This window comes from Equus quagga, chromosome 3 (genome assembly GCF_021613505.1).
Source record: "Equus quagga isolate Etosha38 chromosome 3, UCLA_HA_Equagga_1.0, whole genome shotgun sequence".
In the NCBI taxonomy this organism is placed as follows: domain Eukaryota; kingdom Metazoa; phylum Chordata; class Mammalia; order Perissodactyla; family Equidae; genus Equus; species Equus quagga.
In genome coordinates this window covers 69465345-69487739 of record NC_060269.1, presented here as the reverse complement: position 1 = coordinate 69487739, position 22395 = coordinate 69465345, and the positions used below count along the sequence as shown (strand labels likewise).

Below are 22395 nucleotides of genomic sequence, written 5' to 3'. Positions count from 1 at the left end.
AGGAGGAGAGCCCCACTTTAAAACAGGCTATTCCTCTCAAGAAGCATCATACCCTTTGAAAGTTTTGAATCTCCAAAATCTAGCCCTATTGTTTGAACTGTTGGAGCTCCTAATTGGCCCTTTTTTGGTTTTGTCTTTGTTTTTAAGTTAGGCCTCTTTATTTACATTTTCCCCTTTTTAGGACCTCAATTTATCAAAGCGCACACTAGGAGCCAAATATATTACCCAGGGCTGTGTGCAAAGTGACATTTTGCCCCCTTCCAACGATCCCAATCCTAAACTCTCATATCCATGTGCTGGTTAATAATTTAAGATTAAAAAACCAAAGGGGGTCTAAAGGACTCTGCCAGCCAAGAATCCAGAAGCAAGGGCTACTAGAATTCTGCAGCTGACAGTGGATGTGCAGGTGCAGAATTGCATACGACTGCATGTTATCACTGCCGCAGAAATCTCTTACCCTTGCTGCAGAAATCAGCCCTGGAGTGCCCCAGAATTCCAAGGGCCTGGGTATGGGCCAGTGTAGCTTTGGAACCAAGTAGTGAAGATTATCTGAAGGATAATTTTTCTAGTCAACCAAATGTAAGTACGGAGATTTTATACCCATTTTTTGTGGTTGTGATGTCTGTGAATTGGTGATGCAGATGTGTGGTGATTCTTGATGGATGATTTTCTTCTTCTCCCAACCCTCAAGGAAACGAGTCAAATCAAAAGTGTCTCCTGCTTTTTTTTTTTCTTTTGTCCTCCAGCATCACCAACCTGAAGTACTGGGGCCGCTGTGAACCAATCACCTCCAAGACACTACAGCTTCTCAATGACCTCTCCATTGGATATCCTTTTCTAAACCAGCTTCTGTGCACAACAGGAACTGTGGCATGCCACAGTCTGAGAAATCATGGCCTCCTGCTGTTTCCACTTTAATTTAGCTTTATGCGTACTCAAGTATCTTCCCTTCTCCTTGGAGCCAAGGGCAAAACCCACACAGAATCCAGGAACAATGTCAGACTCCAAAAGTGAGCCAACCCACAAGCTAATAGTTTACTACAGATTTATCCCTGCTATCTCTAAGAGCCAGAAATACCCAGTAGATCTGTCTGATAGGTACACATTCTTTGTGGCCAAGATTTTAGCATCCTCAGCGGCAGCGAAGTCCATCTTCATTGTCTGTCAGCCTGTTGCTAGACCTGATTACAAGCTTTGCAGTGAAAGTAGTGGCTCTACTTCCTCTTGACTTGGGCTGTGTATGCTGTAAAGTTTGAGTTACTCTAAGACAGCCTTTCATAATGAGGGTCTGCAAGTCAACCCTGTAATAATTGAATGACTTTTCTTGCACTTCTCCCAAAGATTCTACATAGCTAGTACCATTCTAAATGCATAGGAGAGAAGTTAATTCACCGCACACAGTGGATGCCTTAGGCAAGGCTTTAGGGCTTAATTCTCTCTTAGAGGCCCCTTTGAGAAAAGCTCCTCTAGGATATTCATGATTCTTGGGGAAACTACTGAGTTTTATTTATTTTCTTACAGATAGGAGTTTGGTATTCTCTCATTGATCAGTTAGATACTGCTTAGAACACATTTTTTCCCCATTTGGCAGTGCACATGGTTGAGAAAAATAAGATTTCTGAGTAAAGAATTCATAGTAAAGAAAGAAATTGTATTTTATCCTAGAAAGTTTCATTGTGCATTAAGATTCTCAGTTTGCCTCACACTTTCCTTGACCTCCTTCCTTTGTCTTTACGTACAGTAGTGTACGGAAACTAGTGAAGCTTAGTGCTGTGCAGTTCATGCTGAACAATCACACGGTGAGTGTCGGAGCCCCTCCTCCTGGCTCTGCTCTCCCTCCACCCTGCACACACTCTCTCAGCATCCGGGGGGGACGTTCAAATCCCTGAGTCCACCATGCTGCCAGACCACACTCACTGCCATCAGAGCTGCTCTTTGGGACCCAGGTGATCTGAGTGATGCTGAAGTCACCTACTTGTGCTCGTACTAAGATAAATCAGTTGTAGGTAACAACAACAGTAATAATAAGAAGAAAAACACATACCCTTAAGGAAATGATGATGTAGCCAGTAGTGTGAAAGGGCTCAGGAATTCTAAAACTGCTGCCTGGTATTCTGCCTCTAACCCTTGTTTTTATCCTTGTAACTTGTTTTCTTTTCTTCAATAGAGCGAGCACTTTTCGTTTTTGGGTATTAACAATCAGTCCAACCTGACAGACATGCGGTGTCGGACCACCTTCTACACGGCGCTTGGGCGTCTCCTCATGGTGGACTTAGGTACTGCAGTACATCCAAGAGGCTCAGGAGGGCATCTGGCATTGTTCTGAATTTTTACTTGAAGATAGAAAACTAGACGTGGGGGAGGTCTTTCCCGCTGTCTCAACAGCAACAAACCTATCTGAAATAACAGTGTAATTTCACCAAGAACTGATCATGCTGTCACGGTCCCTGTAACCGGAAGACAGTAACAGTATGGCCTGAAGTTTTCATCTGATGTGCAGTGATTTAACATTTTGTTCATGTTTCTCATTTGTAAAATAAGGCAATTGAGATTCCTAAATGCATCTCATTGGCCAGATAACCCCTGCACCCCACACTGAGGTGCAACTCGCCTGAGACAGTCAACACCACTTTTCGTTGCTGGTTCACTAACACATGTGACCCAGGAGGGTGTCAGCACCTTTCCAGCTCCAGTTGTGCTATTAGCAGTCTGGGGTCCACTAATGACTGAAGCTCAATGGTATCATCGTAATTTTGAGCAATTTAAATATCATCCTACTAAAATGACATTATAAAATCTTCTAGGTTTGAGAGAGATGACTGTTTAAAAAGAAGTGTGAATAAAGCCTCCACAAGCACCTGATTCAAGTTTGAGTCCCATCTGGTTCTCATACGCCAGACTCAGTCCTTTCTCAAGTGACTGTAGTTCTCACTTGAGGAAAAATAAATACTGTAGTACCTTATACTCAGGAATCTTTGATATTTTGGCTCAGTATGGAAAAAATTTGGACATGACTGAACTAGATGATTTCTGCCATTTTCCAGTTTAAAAATTGTTTCTATATATACATTTTATTCTGAAATTGCTACTAATACCTATTGGGATAGTAAAGGGACCCCTTTGAATTATCCTTGGGTCTGCTCTTCTTTATACCATTTTATTTTCCAGGCATATACTGCTTTGAATTTTTTATATTGGGGTCACACTCTGGGTTGTTTCCCTTACAGGAGAGGATGAAGATCAGTATGAGCAATTCATGCTGCCACTCACGGCAGCGTTTGAGGCTGTCGCCCAGATGTTTAGCACTAATAGTTTCAACGAGCAAGAGGCAAAGGTGAGTCCTTCACCCACTGATTGATCAGCTTCTGGTTGAGGCCACCCCTGACAGACTAGCTCAGCTAGCACTGTAGAAAAATTGTGCTTATCCATAAATTGTCCACTAATTTAGCTTTTTATTTAATCTCTTAGACTCCTGGGATTTTGAAATAGAAGAACCAGTTTGGTTTATAAACTCTTTATTTTTATGTTAAAGTGTGTTCTTAAGCAGCCCTTAGGATTTTTTGTCTAAGTTTTCAGATGTATTAGCATAGTTATTTTCTATGTTTCCTCATTGCCTTTTTCATCTCTGTTGTATCTTTAGGTATGCCCCTTTTTATTTTGAATACTGCTTACTAGTGCTGTCTCTCTTTTTTTCTAGATCAGTCCTTTCAGAGATTTGTTAATTTTATTAGTCTTTGTAAAAAAAAAAAAAATGGGGGGGCTTATTTTCGCTCTATTTTATTTATATTTTCTATTTTATTTATTTCTATTCTTAATCATTATTTTCCTTGGAGTTGTTCTAACTTCTTAACTTTTCAGTCCTTCTTCTTTCCTAATGTAATCATTTAAAACTAGAACTATCCTCTAGGTATATTATTCCACAAGTTTTTTTTTTTAAATTGTCGTAAAAAACATAACATCAAATTTACCATCTTACCCATTTTTAAGTGTACAGTTCAGTAGCATTAAGTGTATTTACATTGCTGTGAAACAGGTCCCCAGAATCCACAAGTTTTAATGTCACATTTTCATTATCATTCTCTTCTTTGTATTTTCTAATTTCTGTTAAGATTTCTTCTTTGACACGAGTCATTTAGAAGGGTTTGTGAATTTACGTGTATATGGAATTCTAATGTTCCCTTTAGTTATTGATTTCTGGCTCCCAGAATTGTCAGTTGTTGATTTTTGCTTTTTTCATCTTTTTACTTCACACATACCTGCTGTCCTTACCTACAGATCTCTGTACCTAACCAGAAGACACTGGGCTAATAATATTTGTAGGGCTTTTTTGTGGTGTTTGTAGTGACACTGAGGCTGAATTACAGAGCACCTAAAAATGTCAGGTTTTACTTGACATTCTAAAATTCTCCATTTTCATCTTTAGAAAACCTCTTAGTTGTCTGTCTCCAAATCAACAGGGAGGTCAGAGAGCAACACCACTTTGTCCAACTCTTTCTCCTCTTTCTAACAGTGTTTTGGAGTTGAGATGGATACCATTCAAAGCTAAAGTTAGTGTGGAATCAGTAACTTCGGCTAGCGTATCAACCAATATCAAGGATCATTTAGGGATACCAGTGAATATCAGTCCGTTTTCCCCATCACATTAGTTCCATACAAAGCAAATGAAATTAATAAAAAGAATCACCTTGGCCGTGAACTACAACCGTTACCCACATCTGTGTCACACCTCAGCATAACAGGTCTTTTAGATTGACCATGTCTTAGATTTGAAAATTGAGCCTATGGTATCAGTTTAGGAATAGAACTGTTTGCTTAAAGCAGGCTGTTGGCAGAAGTCCAGTTGTTTTTGACATATCAGTCAGGATACCCAAGTGTGCTACCTCCTTGAACCTACTGATGAGTATTAGCTTTTAGGAACACGAGGAAAGGTTCTATGGAGAAAGAGAGCATTGGATTTGGAGCTTCATGCTGTGAGTCCTAAGCCTGGGCCTCTTGTCACGTAGCACCATGACTGTGGGCAAGTTATTTGACCTCTTTAGGCCTCAGTCTCTTTTTCTGTAAAAGCATAGTACTTTAATGGTTATGGCTCCAAGGTTCAACATATCAGTCTTATCTCCAGACTCCCCAACCAAAGGACCAGGCATCATGTAGACTCCTTTGTCTTCCTCCTGGCAGGGTCTGCATTTGTGTTCCTATGGTACTGGCACCTTTGTAGAATTAGGTGTGGTGCCAGACCTTTAGGCTATATGGGTCTTCTACCTCTTCTTGTATGGACTTTTTTGCTCTTCTTTCTTTTTTCTACCTCTTGAATAAACTTTTTTGCTTTTCTCCTTTTTAACATATGATTTATCACATTAATGTCTTAAAACTTTTTCAGCCTCTATTTTTGCTGTGATGGATCAGGAACCATCCCTTTTTCTTAGTATAACAAGCTTCTAAAATTTTTGAAGTGAAAAGATTCCATTGTATGGAATAGTGTGGAAGAGATCAATTCAGAATATTTGGGAAGGAGAATTTGTTGAATGATGGGAGAAAGAATTTGATTACAGATATGTGAAATCCCCATCAGGTGGTTATAGGTTTGGTTTTTTTTCTGTTTTAACGTATTTTTGCCTTCTACCACAGCGAACTCTAGTTGGCCTAGTAAGAGACCTGAGAGGGATAGCTTTCGCCTTCAATGCCAAGACCAGCTTCATGATGCTGTTTGAATGGATGTATCCTAATGCAAACTAGGAGTGTAGCACAGCAAGCCTTAACTGGAATGTGAATGGGTGACGGAGGTCATTGGGGAGGGAGGGGTGATGAGGGAATGGTGAGGCAAAGAAGGTGAAGAGTTAGCCAAAAGGCCTACCATATAGCTTATAAGCTCCCATTCCATAGAGGTCTAATGATGCAAGGTTTCTGCTCTGGCATTGAGATAGTTTCCCGGTTTCTCTTGAGTCCCAGACATAAATACCTATGGAATAATACCACTGTGGAACTGTTGCATGTGAATTTTGCTGCACTTAGAAAAGAGAAACATTTTAGTCTACTGAAAAAGAGACAGCTTTACGAGGGATTAGAAAATCTGATCTTACTGACTTCATAACCCTGAACAAATTTCAAATCTGAGTGCCTCTGTTTCTCCAATAGTTATGTAATGGAAATAGCTGATTCCCTTTCCTATCACAGAAAATAACAACATGAAATGCATTGTGCTCTTCAAAAGAAAGTCATTATGTAAATTACAGTGTATTATTAGATGCCTGTTACAAGTTAAAGCACACACAATCACTTTAGCACCTTCTGGTTAGAAAGACCCCAAGGTTAACAAGCAAGAGACAGGAAAGTAGAGAACTGTAATTTGTCACTTCAAATTTTCAGCACTGTACTTAGCCAGTGCTGAGAAATTATTTAAAATTCTATATACCTTTCTGGATTCAGAAATTTCTCCTTAGCTTTTCATTTACAGATATCCATCCTACATGCCAATTCTCCAGCGGGCAATTGAGCTGTGGTACCATGATCCAGCTTGTACCACACCTGTGCTCAAGCTGATGGCTGAATTAGTTCATAACAGGTAAGCAGGAAGCAGGGCACAACTGCACTTTTATCTGAGAAAGCCCTAAAAGAATTTGCTCTACCTTGTGTTATGGGCAGATAAGATTCACTGCTATCGAAATGTGAAAACCTCTAAAAGTTCATGCATGTCTATCTTTGTTTGTTTGAAGGAAGTGTGTCCCCAACCATACAAAGCCATAGCTGCTTGCAGGAAAGAAGTCACTTTAAAAAGAGTCTTAAGATTCTCATGAGAAGTGAGTTTGGCAAGCACGGTTCTGATTTCGCTCCCCAAACGCATCGGAGTTAACATTCAATAATGGCGCCATGCCTACTACTTTCATAGTTCACACTCCGTAGAGACAGTTGAGAGGGATGCGGGACACACTCGAATGCTCTTTCTTAAGAAAGGTATTTGTTTAGGCAAATTACAGCTGGATCAGTAAAGATTTACTTAAAAAGAAAGATTTCCAAAATATCACATTTTAGATTTACCCAACAATTTAGAGATGGAGAAAAAGAAAAATCCATCACCTTGACTTGACTAGAATTTCAGGTGTGTGCATCTGCGTCTCGTGGGCCTCCTTAGAGAATTAGTCATTTTTAAGATTACCTTTGTGAGGGAGTGGGTAATACTCAAAGAGGCTGTAGTCTCGCACGAGGCTTATGGTCAAGAGTTTAGTCATTTTTTTTTTTTTAAGATTTGCCCTGAGCTAACATCTTTTGCCAGTCTTCCTCTCTTTTTTTCCTCTCCAAAGTCCCAGTTCATAGTTGTATATTCTAGTTGTAGGTCCTTCTAGTTCTTCTGTGTTATCTGCTGCCACAACATGGCTACTGAAAGATGCGTAGTGTGGTTCCAATGCTGGAACCAAACCCAGGCCACAGAAGCAGAGCACACCGAACTGTAACCACTGGGCCATCATAGCTGGCTCAAGAATTATTCATTTATAAAGCAGATATTTGAGAGCATCTACTCTTTGCCACACACTTTCCCAGCTATTGTGCCAGGCAAAACTTCTGCTTTCTTAGATGTTACATTGTAGGGGGAAGACAGTAAAATAAGTATGGAAGATCATTTCAGACAGTGGTAAGTGCTCTGAAAAAATAAAATAATGTAGGGGCTGGCCCCGTGGCCGAGTGGTTAAGTTCACGCGCTCCGCTGCAGGCGGCCCAGTGTTTCATCAGTTCGAATCCTGGGCGCGGACATGGCACTGCTCATCAGACCACGCTGAGGCAGCGTCCCACATGCCACAACTAGAAGAACCCACAATGAAGAATACACAACTATGTACTGGGGGGCTTTGGGGAGAAAAAGGAAAAAATAAAATCTTTAAAAAAAATAAAATAAAATAAAATAATGTAATAAAACAGGAATTGAAGGAGAGGAGGGTGAGAGAAGGTGAGATTTAAGTTGGGAATCTAAGTTTCTGATAGCCATGCAAAGAGAAGGGGCAAAAGCAATCTAAACAGAAAAAACACCTACAAAAAGTCTTAAGATAGGAGGAGCTTGCTGGGACTTGAGACAGAAAAATGCCACTGGCTACAGCATGGTGAGTGAGGGGAGGCCATAGTAGGCTATGAGTCAGACAGGCAGGCAAGAGGCCAGATGTTAGAGCAACATAGTAGAGCAGTGGAGCCTGGGCACATATTCTTGTTACAGTGAGAAGCTACTGAAGGAAGTATTTCAAGCAGGGGATTGAAATTACCTCATTTACGTGATTCAAAGGTGTCGCCCTAGCCACAAGGTGAAGAATGGGACTGACTGTAGGGGCAAGGGTGGAAGTCGAAGGACTATATAGGACATGGAGGGATTCAGGCATATTGTAGAGAGAAATCTTGAGGGGCTCAGTGTGGGGAGGGAGTCATGAAGGACTCCTGGGTTTGAGGCCTCACCAGCTAGATCAGTGAAGCTCATTAAAAGGTGGGGCAAACCAAAGAAGACATGCCCTGGTCTAGGGAACAGTCAGGAACTCAGAACTCCAGTTGTTTAGAATGTTTGCCTTTCCTAGCTGTCTGCTCTTGTAGCATTCAAAGTCCCTTTGTATCTTTTCTTCTGATAACGCGGTAACAATGCTTGTACCCTTCCCTCAACTGCCACTGAAGCCATAAAGGTAAATACAGATTCGTGTCCAAAGGGCAGTGAGTTAGTACTACCAAGAAGTGACTGTGGCAGAAGCTATGCTAATCAAATAAAATTGAGAATTTTAAGAGAATAATTTTATCTGCTGCTTCATTTTTTTGTTTCTTTCAAATGTTTTCAGTTTGAGCAGAACTTGAATCTAGCATGTTGATCTTCAAGATATAAGCTGTATCAGTGGTTAAATATCTTTGATTAACTTGGTTATTTCACATTAGGCTAGGTAATTTGCACATCTTAGTGACGAAAAGAATCACCCGAGGTACCCAGATGAACGCCTGAAGTATCCCAATCTTCCAACAACATACCTCTGACTTTTTCTCCTCCTGTGTTCTCTGCTTAGATCCCAGCGACTCCAGTTTGATGTTTCTTCCCCCAATGGCATCTTACTCTTCAGAGAAACCAGCAAGATGATAACAATGTATGGTAAGTTTGTTAGTGGAGCAGAACCCTGGAAGTGAATTCCAGCTCAGTCACCATACCAAATGCCCTGGCAGTGGCTGGGACAGCACTGTCAAGGCGTGCTATGTTGCTCATAACATTTGTATTACAGTGCCAGCCGGCACCAAGGACCTTTGGAGTAGGAGGGTTGAGTTGGTTTATAAACTATCAACTATAATGTCGTTAAATAAATACATTATCTATCACATGTCTACTCAGGCAATCGCATCCTGACACTAGGAGAAGTCCCAAAGGATCAGGTCTATGCACTGAAGCTAAAGGGTGTCTCCATCTGCTTCTCCATGCTAAAGGCTGCTCTCAGTGGGAGTTATGTCAATTTTGGAGTCTTCCGTCTCTATGGAGACGATGCCCTGGACAATGCTCTACAGACCTTCATCAAGCTGCTCCTCTCCATTCCCCACAGTGATCTCCTGGTAAGCCTTAAGCTTCATTGACAGGATCCAAGGCCCTAATCATGTTCTCTTTTTTTGCTGAGACCATGACTGAATGTTTCTCTTGAGAACTGTAAGCCAGCTCCAACTAGGTCTTTCGTTTTTCCCATCAAAGGGAACTAAGCTATTTGATCTAAGACCCTGCTGCCTGTATGCTGAGGTACACAGTGCCTAAGCTAATTTTCATCTTCTTCTCCCACAGGATTACCCCAAGCTCAGCCAGTCTTACTATTCACTACTGGAAGTCCTGACCCAGGACCACATGAACTTTATTGCAAGCCTGGAACCTCATGTCATCATGTATATTCTCTCTTCCATTTCTGAAGGACTTACTGCACTTGGTAAGCCCCTGGGTTTGTTGGTTTGTTTTTACCACTTAACTAAACAAAAAGGGAGAATCTTGCCCCAGTATCCAAAAGGATACTGCTTTGGGGAATTGGCCCTAACAACAGAATACATAACTCATGGGTACGTTCTCATTCAGCAAATACTTACTGATCCCCTCCTGAGGGCCAGGCGCTGTGCCAGGCACTAAGGATACAGTAGTGAAACAGACAACAGCCTGTTGACTCAGCTTACCTACTAAGACACTACGGTAGGGGTGAGTACGAAGTGCCGTAGGAGCTGTCAGGAAGAATACCTCAGCTCCTGGTTTTGAGGAGGTGGGGGCAAGGAAGGCTGACCAGAAGAATTGGTAGGAAAGCATAAAGCTAAAAGTTGAACAGGCTTATCAGGTCGGTGGAGGAGGCTTCCTCACAGCAGGAACACCAAGTGCTAGCATCTAGGAGCAAGAAAGGGTTGGGAAGTCCAGGTGGCTGGTGCACTCCTACAGAAGAGGAATGAAGGGAAGCTGGAAAGAGAGGGAGGCACAGGAAATCCGGAGATCACGAAGGGGGCCTGTAAGCCATATGAGGGTGTTTGGAGTTCATCCGGAGGACAGTAGAAGCTGTGGAAGGGTTTTACTCAGCTATCTCTATATTTTTTCATCCTGCTCCAGCTGGTTCCTGTCTGGCTGGAGAAACTGCCTTCTAGTGATCTTAGTAGGTATGTGTGTGTTCAGAAAATAAAATACCTTTTTTTTTTTTGAGGAAGATTAGCCCTGAGCTAACAACTGCTGCCAATCCTCCTCCTTTTGCTGAGGAAGCCTGGCCCTGAGCTAACATCCGTGCCCATCTTCCTCTACTTTCTATGTGGGACGCCCACCACAGCATGGCTTGCCAAGCGGTGCCATGTCTGCACCCAGGATCCAAACCGGCAAACCCCAGGCCGGAGCAGAAAGTGTGCACTTAACTGCTGAGCCACTTGGCTGGCCCCAGTAAAATACATTTTTATGTTGGGCTAAGCAAAACATAAGTAGGACAATTAAGTAAAATAATCATGATCTAGGGCAAATGCACATAGAAGAGCTTCTGGGTCGTCTACTGTGGTGAGTTGTCCGCATCTGCGTGCCACTTCTTTGGTATGCATTTACTTCCATTCAGCAAAGTGCATAGCCATGTCTAGGACAATCTAGTCAAAGTATCAGACCATGCTTTGGAAGACTATTTTATAGCTTCTTAAAAATAGAGGGACCTCTGCATAAATGGAAACAGAATGATTTACTCTTAGTGCTGTGGCCTGAGCTTCACCTAGTCAGAGCTCTGTCCACAGGCTGTGCTACAGTGTCCCCTGGGTAAAATGCACGGACAAGTCTGCAGCTCCCCTACCTCGATCCCCCCGAAATGCTTTGGAGATGAATAAAGAACATGGTGGCCCACTCCAACAAACTGTAGCTGTTGATAGGCTGTATTAAGCTGTGCTTAATGACATCACCCAGGTAACTCAGAGTGTAGGCCACATCTCAGGCTTCCTGGATTCTAATCACAGCTCTTCCAGTTAGTAGCAGAGCGATCTTGAGGCAAGTCACGTAACTTCTTCAAACTTTGCTTTAGTCATTTGTAAAATGAACACCTACCTCCTAGAGTTTTCGAGAGGATAAATAAGATAATACCTGTAAAGACTTTAGCACAATCTCTGACACAATAGAAGTACTTACTATATGTAAACTATTTGGGTTTTTTAATGAAGCAAAAGACATACATGCACACCACATCCAGTCAATAATTTCAATATTTATTTCCTTATATTATCTATTACTACACACTCACTTTCCAACTTAGAATTGGACCTTGCTATATGATGAGGATGAGAGGGTAACAGGAAGGATCCCAAGCAGTGGCCCTGGCTGAACTGGCCACAATTCCAGTCGGACTGGGTCCCTCTGGGATCTTAGCTCAGGGCGATCCAGGTTTGCCCAGTCACCATCCACAGCTACGCATTCCAGCTGCTCTACCCCTGCCCCTCCTTCTTCCAGACACCATGGTGTGCACAGGCTGCTGCTCCTGCCTGGACCACATCGTGACATACCTCTTCAAGCAGCTGTCACGTAGCACCAAGAAGAGGACAACACCCCTGAACCAGGAGAGTGATCGCTTTCTGCATATTATGCAGCAGCATCCAGAGATGATACAGCAGGTAAGGAACATGAAGGTTAGGAGGCAGTGTGGGGTGTCCTACAATGGAAGAACCCCTCAGAGAGGGTAGGTGAAGCAAGATGAGTGACTACCATCTCATCAGGTTAATGCTGCCGAGGTAAAGTGTATGCCTTAAAATTGTAGTGGATCTTGAGTTTGCTGAGTAATCATTGGATACAGAAAATCTGGGGGTGAAAATCAGGTTGTGAATTGCTCTTTTGAGTGTCACACCAACGTGCATGCCCAGGGCCTGCCCCATGACCAGTGTCCTCCTTCCATGACAACGACTTTGCTCACCCATTGCTGTAAGTGGACATGAGCTAGCAGCATCCATCTGGTTTACCCTAGACAGAAAAAGCCTTCAACCTGATAAAACCCTCTGTCTGGAATCTGTCATTCTGTCTTGGGTAGCCGCACCCCGGGTCACTGCCTCCGTGTCGTTTCCAGATGCTGTCGACGGTGCTGAACATCATCATCTTTGAAGACTGCAGAAACCAGTGGTCTATGTCCCGACCGCTGCTTGGCTTGATACTACTTAACGAAAAGGTAAGCGAGCCAGCTCCCTGGTGACCAGAGCCAGAAGCACGGCTAAGTGTGTGTGTGCCTGTCATTTTCCAGGGCACTGTGTGAAATACTTAAAGAAACACCCCACAGTGGTAAAACAGAGGGAAAACGGCCCATTTTCTGAGCATGTCCTTTTCATTGCTTTGAATAACACATAATCACTTATCTGTTAGAAGTCAGCATATGTGGCAGTTCAGACAAAGGTAAAGGATGAGGAAGTATTACAAGGGGAGAATATACCTGGAGATCAGAGCAGCTAAGATCTAAGTTCTAGTTCCAGCTCTGCCAGAAACATAAGTAAGTCTAGAAATAAAAGAAGAATCTGGATCAGGTAACCCTTATAGTGTTTAGAGATTTAAAATTCTTGATTTTTAAGTAAGATAAAGATATATTATCTTGCAAGTACTTGCTTGAATCAAAAAACAGGTATGTAATGTTAGTGGGTGTTCCATTTCTTCTTGGAGAAAATTCCTTCAACCCTGCAGATGATGGGGAGCTAATCTGCCTTTCCCCATCTTCTCTTCTTACCCTGTCTCACTCCTTGCCCCACAGTATTTTTCTGACCTAAGGAATAGTATCGTGAACAGCCAGCCACCAGAGAAGCAGCAGGCTATGCATCTATGTTTTGAAAACTTGATGGAAGGCATTGAGCGAAATCTTCTTACAAAGAATAGAGACAGGTAAGTGTAGAGGGCCCTGCCAAGAAATCCTAGGCAATTGTCATTTTTCAAATCATTGAAACAAGGGAAATTCCTTGAAAGTCTTTTAGAGGCCATCTAAAGCAGTGCTGTCCACTGGAAAAGGAAGCCATGTAAGTAATTTTAAATTTTCCAGTAACCACATTTTAAAAAAGGTAGAAAGAGACAAAATTCATTTAACCTACTGTATCCAAAATTTTTTCATGTCAATGTGTAATCAATATTTAAAAATTGAGGATTTTAACATTCTTTTTATTGTACTAAGTCTTCAAGATCCTGCGTATTTTACACTTAACGGGGCATCTCACTTCAGATGCTAAATTTTCATTGGCAATAACTTGATTTGTATTTAGATTTCTTAAAATTTACAATGGACAAAGTAGATTCCCATACTCAAGTTGTTCCAAACATACTTAGAAGTTGTTCAGTAACTGAATTGAATGTCAGGTTTTTCTAAATTAATTTTTTAATTTAATTTTAGTTAATTTAAAATACAGCATTTTAAATTAATCAAGGTGTGGTTGGGGGACTGAATTTTAAATTTAATTTGATTCAGTTCCTCAGTTGCACTGGGCACAACTCAAGTGCTCAGTAGCCATATGTGGCTAGTGGCTACCATGCTGGACAGCACAGCTCTCTACCACAGGTCTCTTGGCATTAAGCAATGAGACAGCTTCACTCTCTTCCTGCCCTCACTTTGTGACGGTCACCTCCCACCTCTGTCAGTAAGATTCCTTTTGTGCTGCCATGAGCCCATGGTGGCCCTCAAGCCCCAGATTTGAGCAGATCTCAAGACCTGCCATGAAGTTGTCAGGTAAAAAGGAGCACAGAACTAGCCCAACTTGCCCTTAAAGTCTCACAACTGACATGAGCTGACCTTAAAAACAGAAGCCATCAGTCCACACGTTCTGTCTCTCGGTAGCTCCTTGTCTGCTAGAAGCATTTTAGGCAGAGACCTTCCCTTCCACCCTACTCCCCCAACCTACATGCATCCTCTCTGTAGGTTCACCCAGAACCTGTCCGCATTCCGTCGAGAAGTCAACGATTCGATGAAGAATTCCACTTATGGCGTGAATAGCAATGATATGATGAGCTGACACCTCCTTGGACTCTACCTGTACAGAGCAGCATCCCTTTGGTCTGGCCCAGAGGGGCGAGCAATTACAAGGGAGAGGGCCTGCCTGATCCTGGCTCCCTCTTCTGGGGTGTGGGGAGAATGGCAAAGATCAACTAGCTATTTCCCCAGGGAATAAGGGTGTGAGTGCACTCACTAGGGGGCAGGGCGCTGCTGGTTCTTGGGGGATTGGGTGGGAAGGGTGGTGGGAGGAGACAGAGACACAAATGTGTGAGATTCCAGCCCCCTCCTCCTGGGGCCACCCAAGGAGGGAGAACCCCCAGTGTCCTGCCACAACCTGCCTTGTATAAACATGTACATTTTTTCATAACATTTTGAACAAGGTTTATATTGACTCAAGTTTAAAAACAAAAAGTGTGACTGAAAAATTTTTACAGAGTCTAGTGCACCAATGCTGATGTGAGGGGTTGTGTATGCGAGTGAGGAAAAAATGTGTATTCTGGTGGCCTGAAGCTTTACTGGACTGAGGATGTGTGAACGTGCAGAGATATATTTAGTGACACAGTGTAGAGAGGCAAAAAAAAAAAAAGTAAAAATTCCAAATGTATATTTTTTCTTATTGCCCTTTCCTTGCCCCCAAAATTACCACTTCCTGTTACTGTATTACCCTTGTTATTAGGAACTCTAAGCCATGTGGAGCACCGTCCCTCCCCTTCAGCCGTAGATGCTGCCCTAGGTCCTTTGGCCTCTTGCAGTGACAGACAACTCCAGCTAAAAGTGTTTGGTGTTCTTGGCTTCATCCTTTTTCCCACTTTGCTTACCCTCAACCTCAGACAGATGCCTCTTGCTTTTAAAAGTTGGATGTAACTCTCTGATTTAGGGCTCTTGGTCTCTGTAACGGTGGAGACCAGAGAGAAGGAGTTGAACCCGTTGCTCTCCTGGTGAGTAGTCTGGATGAGTCCACCAGAGGCTGAACTGCGTGTGGCCAACACCTTTGAGTCTTCCCCAGCCGTTGAGGCAGTGTGTGTGGAGGTGTGCGTGTGGATATTTATATATGGACCCTGCACTGGCGAATGTATGAACTGGAGGACGTTGTTACCACAGTGGAGGGGTTCTTAATAACAAGGTCTGCCTGGCATGAAGTATTTAACATTCTCCCACCCCTTTAAAAATATACATTTTTATAAAATGAAAACCATAATAAATGTTTTGAATATTAAAAAAATTAACCTACAGAGGAAAATTAATGGAGAAAGCTCTTTGCCTTGTACTTTTTCCACAACTGCTGCTGCTAGTTGTACGCATCTCTAGTTCAGCTCTTGCCCATGGGACACTCACCAATTAGGTTTTACATTTTTTTCTCTCCTCTACCCCTAGAAACAAGCCTGTTAATTTTTTTTTCTTCTCCTCTGGCAACTGTGTGGTGAATCCTTTCTTGCGTGATCAGGTTGCGGATAGACTTGTAAGGGTGTTTGCTGCATACAGTGTAAGCATTGTGACCGCCAATAAACTTCAATGGTTTCTACTGACCTGGTTTCAGCAATCAAGTCTAGTGTGTCTACAGGGACATGTCCCACTCTGAACACATGAAGGTGTCCGAACCATGGATTCTGAAAAGCCAGTAGATGACAGCAATCCCTCAACCTTGTCCAATTAGCTTGTTTTTCATTGGACTAAGTCTGACTCAATTTCTTTTAAAAGTATGATTGGTTTAGTTGATAACAAAATATGTACCTTAATACTTTTCAGTGTTCCTGGCAATTAAGTCCTCTTATTCCTGGATACTACATAGTATGGGGATGAGAAGCAGTCCCCATTAACTGTTGCATCCTTCATTTGATAATTCTGGCCCATGAGGTCTGCAAAGGATTTTTGCTGTTGCCCACAACTATAAAAGTGAAGCCACTCTCCCTTACTAGCTTCCAGGTAAGAACATGGCAACAAGCAGAGGAATAATAAGTGCAGAAAGCCTAGTTTTGTTAATGTTCTGACATCTGCTCCTCTAATGTGGCTGGGCTTCATTCATTAGATCCTCACAAGTTTAAGGATAAATGTTATCCCATAACATACTTTTTTTGTACTCAGTGGGCCAGAATTATCGAATGAAGAACACTACAGTTAACGGAGCCTGCTTCTCATTCCCATACTATGTAATACCCAGGGAAGGGAAGTTAAATGTCAGGAACGTTGGAAAGCACTCATATCCAGGGAATCACAGGCTCTGGAGGCCGCTGTTGTCCACCTTACCGAGATGTCCTGCTACCCGTGTCTGCTGTTTCAGTCTTCTGGGTACCTTCTTGGTCCCAAGTCATTTCGAAGGCATAAAATTGTATTCTAATGGCCAGAAGGCAAATACAATTGATTCGTCTTAGCCAGGTCTGTCTCTAAGCCTAAAAGAAATATAAAATGGTTAGGCTTCATTAATATGCAAAACACTCCAGTGACATGTTCCAGTGACCTTGAATTCTAATTCTGTAGTAAATAAGACAAAAAATAACTTTCTCACAGGTTCTTGAAGAACTTCCTGTCCTCCAACTATCCTGAGATGCTGAGTGATAAGCAAAACTCCAGACCCCCCTCCCTGCCTTTCCTCAAAAACAACTTCAGAGGCAAGAAACTCACCAGAGGTGGTGCTTCCTCATGCAGTCCAGTCCTGACAAAGTGCCACAGTTAAAATCTTCCCCAGCCACATCGAATTTGTTAACCAGTGAAGCTGTTCCTTTCTTAATTGACGATTATAAGGGGGGTACCCAAAAAGTAGCCATCTTTTCTGATTAATTATCAGCAATTTGACATGATTCAAGCTAATAATTGGGAAGCCAGTTATCTTTAAACTTGGAATTTCCCCAGGAAGTCATGTGGAGGTTGTATTCAGTTAAAACAAGAGTTTATTACTTTCTGGAATATCCTGGGCACTGTGGTCACCATGTCAAGTGTCTATTTAGACAGTGTTTCCTGACACATACTGTGCCTTACATTGACAGAACACCTAAAGTCTTTACTGCAGATTATTAAATTGCATTATGTATGTATGTGTGTTTTGTTGGCTCTGCCCAAATAAGGGTTATCTATTCCCACCAAAGTATAAATCAGACAAAAGAAGAAGGGATTTGGCCCAGGGTCAAATTTCAGCTGTTTAGATTTTAAGAAGTAAGGACTTTAACGTGAGTGTCCAATAAGTTTTATATTCTGCAAACATGAACTTATTCTTAAGACCTTGTTTTTTTCCCCCAAATGGAAAGATGTTCTAGTACCGTATGAAATTTCAACCAAGTGCAGAAACAGACTATCTTCCAAAATACTCTTGGTCATGAGATGACATGAAGAGAGACAAAACACATCTCTATATCCTATTTGCCATCAGCCAACCCTCCCCCCACCCAAGGTTTTTGCCTGATCTACAAACAAACCTAAGTTGCCATCTAATGCTACCAAAGTGCCAAAGCAAAAATAATTACAGGCAACCTGCAAAAGTCATAAATCTGATAACAAGGCCTTGAAAATGTAAATGATTATGACTAATTAAAAGGCCTATTTAAATATTTTTAAAATAAATTTGAAAGGATAAAAGTATACTCACCAGCCATAAGTAACACAACTGCCAATTAGGTGCTAAATAATGTCTAAGAGGATTCTCGCCTCTGTCACCTGTCTCCTGGGTCCATTACATCTATCTGGAGTTTCTTAGATAGCCTGGAATGCACTGGCCAGCCACTTTGGTGTATTTCAGGAGCAGTGGGTCAGCTAAACGAATCAGCTGCCAGACGGTAGATGATCAGAATGGAGAATGGAATCAAGCTTGGAACATCATCCCTCTTCCTCAGCAAACCCTACAGGACAGCCTGACTGCTGCTCTCTGTTCATTTGTCAAATACTTAGCATCCACTATAGGCCAAACACCTTTTTGACAGTCAGCAACAGAAAAGGAAACTCAAAACCAAAAATCATCACTTGCAAGGCAAATTCATTGCCACTCAACAGTACGAACTCACTCCAAAACACAATGAACAGTACTTATACAAGCACCATACACAATTATATTTTACATTCTGCTTGATAACCGTGAAGACGGACAGCTCAGACTTAAGCATACAGCATTACCCATATGGCCCAAACCACCATTAGGTTACAAAGAAATGAAAAATGACAAATGGGGACTCTTCCAACACCTGCTATTGGATAACAAATTAAGTCAGTCCATGCATGTCTGGATTCAAGGTCTGGAGGACAACCAAACTCAGGATAAAAACTGATTAGTAGGACAATAGATCTGGCTTTATGTAAAGCTCAGAGGGGCCACCGTACAGAGTCTTAGAGTAAAATGGTGGGGACGTGTAGGAGCAGTAGTATCCAAGTCAGAAAGCCCAAGCTTGCCTCAGCTCTTCAAGAGTACATTGGGCGGTGAAGGTACAGCATCCTCTCAAGGCTGAATTAATTCATCTGGGAAATCAATGGAAATGAAACCACTTTTCATTTTGAGAATATAGCAGGCCATTATCATTTCTATTTATCAGAAAACCAATTCCCCACCCTTGAACACTTTGCAGTCTGGGACATGTGTCACAAAGCAAATCAAGTTAGAACCTTTACCAGCCAAGCTACTGACGCTGCAGCAGAACCCTGCCATGCAGCTAGACACGGGCCACTGCTCTCTGCTTCCCCGCCCTACCTCCTGCCTTCTCCCGGTCTGCAGACCCTCCCTCTCAGTCTAAACTTCCATGCCTTCTGCCCACCTGCCCTTCTCAAGACTCAAGGGAGAGGCCCACTCTCTCAGGTCTCGCCGCTCCTGTCCCTGCCCCTAAGTCTTAGGACCTACTCACACTCTATTTGAGGTATTCCTATCCCTAGTTCTTCCCCATCTTAGCAACCAAAATGTGCTCCCTACAAGCCTGGACCAGACGGAAAAGGTCCTGATGAATGAGAAGGATGTGTATCTGGGGCGTGGGCAGAGTGCAGAAGATGGTAGGGGAGGTGATGGGCTGGACCTGACCTGGTGAGAGCCGTGCAGAGCCCCGGCTGCCTGGTCTGGGCGGGAGAAACGCGCACGTTGCCTTGGGCCTCTCCCAAAAAGAAAAGAGCAGAAGCCGCTGGCACCATGCCCCTGACCCACGAAGGAAAGAGGAAAGGGGCGCACCCGACCCGGCTCGACTTCCCCAAACAGGCCGCCGCCCCCGTCGCGTCTGCGCGCGCAGGATCGTTCCCGGACGCATCTCTTCGCGGGCCCGCGCCGCCGCCCTGCGCAGGCGCAGTCGTGACTCCTGCCCGCGCCCACGGCCCGCCGCGCCAGGTGCCGGGCATTCCTGGAAGGCGGGAGTTGCGCTGCCGCGGCCCTCGGACCCTCGCCGAGCCGGGTCCCGGGTGCTCGAGGTCACGCGCGTGGCCGCGCCCCGGCGTGCGCCGTGGCAGTCGTGAGGCGCCGTCCAAGGACCCGGCTGGAAAGGATGGTGGCGGCGCGCTCCACCTGCTCTGGGAGCGCGGAGGAGGAGCCCCCGCGGAAGGAGCCGGCAGGAGAAGGCCGCGCGGGACACGCAGGGCGTGCACAGCACCGGGGCTGGAGACGTTTTGTACCTTTCTAGGAGTTGCAAAAATAGCCTGGCTGGAGGGGGAGTGCGGCCCCATACATGTCTGGATGAGAGGCGGGGCAAAAGAGGTTGGGGTTTTATCCTAAAAGCCCTGTTTCCGAAGGCCACTTTGCAAAGCAGCCTGGTGGCCAGTCTTCCTTTAACGCACCAGCTAGTGGGCAGTAAGGATTTGAACCAAAACAAGGGCTGTGAGGAGAGAGTTGAGAAGTATCGGTGGGGGGGGGGGGGGGGGGGCGTGGAATCAACAGGACTTTATGACCAGTTGGATGTGGAGGGTAAAGGAAAGAAGATTCTAGTATGAGTCCCAGGTTCCAGAATAGAACAGCAGCTGAGTCAAGACAAAAGAAGCATGTCGGCAGAGCGCTTGGTGACCCGGAATGGAAGTGTGCTCCAAGGAGACTTCCCTGCTCTTGCAGGCAGAGCACCTGAAATTGCACAAAAAAATCCGAAAATAGAAGAGGAGGGAGGTGCCAATCATTTTATGAAACTAGCATTTCTTTGATACCAAAAGCAGACAAAGACATTTTTTTAAAAACCCTTTAGACTGGTAATCCCTCATGAACAGTACTGCAAAAATCCTTAACAAAATATAGGCGAATCAACTTCAAAAATATATTAAAAGGGTACCAGAACATAACTAAGTGGGATTGATCCTAGGAATGCGAGGTTGCCTTAACATAAAAACTCAATAAATGTAATTCACCATATAGACAAAGAAGAAAAATCAGATTGTGTCAATAGGTCAATAACACATGACAAAATTCGGTACCTATTCATAATAAAAATTCTCACAAACTAGGAATAGAAGCTTTCCTAACGGGTTAAAAGACATCTATGAAAAAGCCACGAACAACAGCATACTTAAAGGTGAAAGACTAAATGTTTCCTCTAAGATCAAAAGCAGGGAAAGGATGCCCATTCTTACTACTTCTGTCCAACACTGTACCTGACGTCCTCACCAGGGCAAATGCAGGCATAGCTCATTTTAATGCACTGCACTTTATTGCACTTCACAGGTACAGCTGTTTTTGCGAGACCCTCCACCAGCAGAAAGATTCCAACTCACTAAGGCTCACATGATGGTTAGCATTTTTTAGCAATAAAGTATTTTTTAATCAAGGTATGTACATTGTTTTTTTAGACATAATGCTTTTGCACACTTAATAGACTACTGTACAGTGTAAACATAATTTTTATATGCACTGGGAAACCCAGAAACTCGTGTGACTTGCTTTATTATGATTTTGGCTGTGGTTGTCTGGAACTGAACCCACAATGTCTCTGAGGTATACCTATAGGCACAAAAAAGAAAGAAAAGGAGGCCGGCCCCATGGCCAAGTGGTTAAGTTCGCACACTCCACCCAGGGTTGGGGGCCCAGGGTTTCGTGGGTTCAGATCCTGGGTGTGGACATGGCACCACTGTCAGGCCACGCTGAGGCAGCGTCCCATGTAGCACCACCAGAGGCACTCACACCTAGAAGCTACAACTGTGTACTGGGGGGCTTTGGGGAGAAGAAGGGGAAAAAAGATTGCAACAGTTGTTAGCTCAGGTGCCAATCTTTAAAAAAAAAAAAAGAGAGAAAGAAAAAGCACACAGATCAAAAAGAAGTAAAACTATTCACAGATGTCATGATTTGGGGTACAAAAAAGCTACTAGAACTAATAAGTGAATTTAGCAAAATCACAGAATATGAAGTCAAAATACAAAAGCCAACTGTATTTCTATATACTAAAAATAAACTCTTAGATGAAATTTAAAAATATATACTATTTCCTATTGCATCCAAAAACATGAAATACATGGGAATAAATTTAACAAGATATGTGCCAGATCTGTACACTATAAAACATTGCTGCAAACATTAAAGATCTAAATAGATGGAGAGATGATAACATGTCCCTGGATTGGATGACCCAAAATTGTGATGTCCCCTCTACCCAAATTGAACTATGCATTCAACAAAATCCTAGTAAAAATCCCAAAGGGCTTTTTTGTAGAAACTGATAAGCCGATTCTAAAATTTATATGAAAATGCAAAGAATCTAGAATAGCCAAAACAGTTTTGAAATAGAAGAACAGAGTTGGAAGACTCAGTTACCTGATTTCAAGATTTACTATAATGCTACAGTAATCAAGAGAATGTGGTATTGGCACTAGGGTAGACAGAGCAAGGGAGCAGAATAAAGTCCAGAAATAGACATATATGGTAACTGATTTTCGACAGAAATGCCAAGGTAATTCAGTAGAGAAAGAATAGTCTTTTCCAAAAATGATGCTAGAGGATCTGGATATTCACTTGAGGAAAAAAATCAATCTCGACCCTTACCTAACACCATACACAAAACTTAATTCCAAATGGAATACAGCTGTAAATGTAAAAACCAAAACTACAAGG

The 22395-nt window shown here is 42.9% G+C and overlaps 1 protein-coding gene across 2 annotated transcripts in view; it reads left to right on the top strand.

Annotated features, from left to right (window-relative positions):
• XPO7 (exportin 7) overlaps positions 1-15946 on the top strand; it is a 100873-nt gene extending 84927 nt beyond the window's left edge. For both annotated transcript variants that reach the window (XM_046656392.1, XM_046656391.1), the window contains exons 16-28: positions 747-827; positions 1736-1799; positions 2168-2276; positions 3228-3334; positions 5626-5714; positions 6452-6559; positions 9018-9100; positions 9335-9549; positions 9770-9908; positions 11921-12081; positions 12528-12626; positions 13197-13324; positions 14346-15946. In XM_046656392.1, the coding sequence (XP_046512348.1) occupies positions 747-827; positions 1736-1799; positions 2168-2276; positions 3228-3334; positions 5626-5714; positions 6452-6559; positions 9018-9100; positions 9335-9549; positions 9770-9908; positions 11921-12081; positions 12528-12626; positions 13197-13324; positions 14346-14439 (1477 nt within the window). In that variant the 3' untranslated portion in view covers positions 14440-15946. The remainder of the gene's footprint in view (positions 1-746; positions 828-1735; positions 1800-2167; positions 2277-3227; positions 3335-5625; positions 5715-6451; positions 6560-9017; positions 9101-9334; positions 9550-9769; positions 9909-11920; positions 12082-12527; positions 12627-13196; positions 13325-14345) is intronic.
• The last annotated feature ends 6449 nt before the right edge of the window (positions 15947-22395 follow it).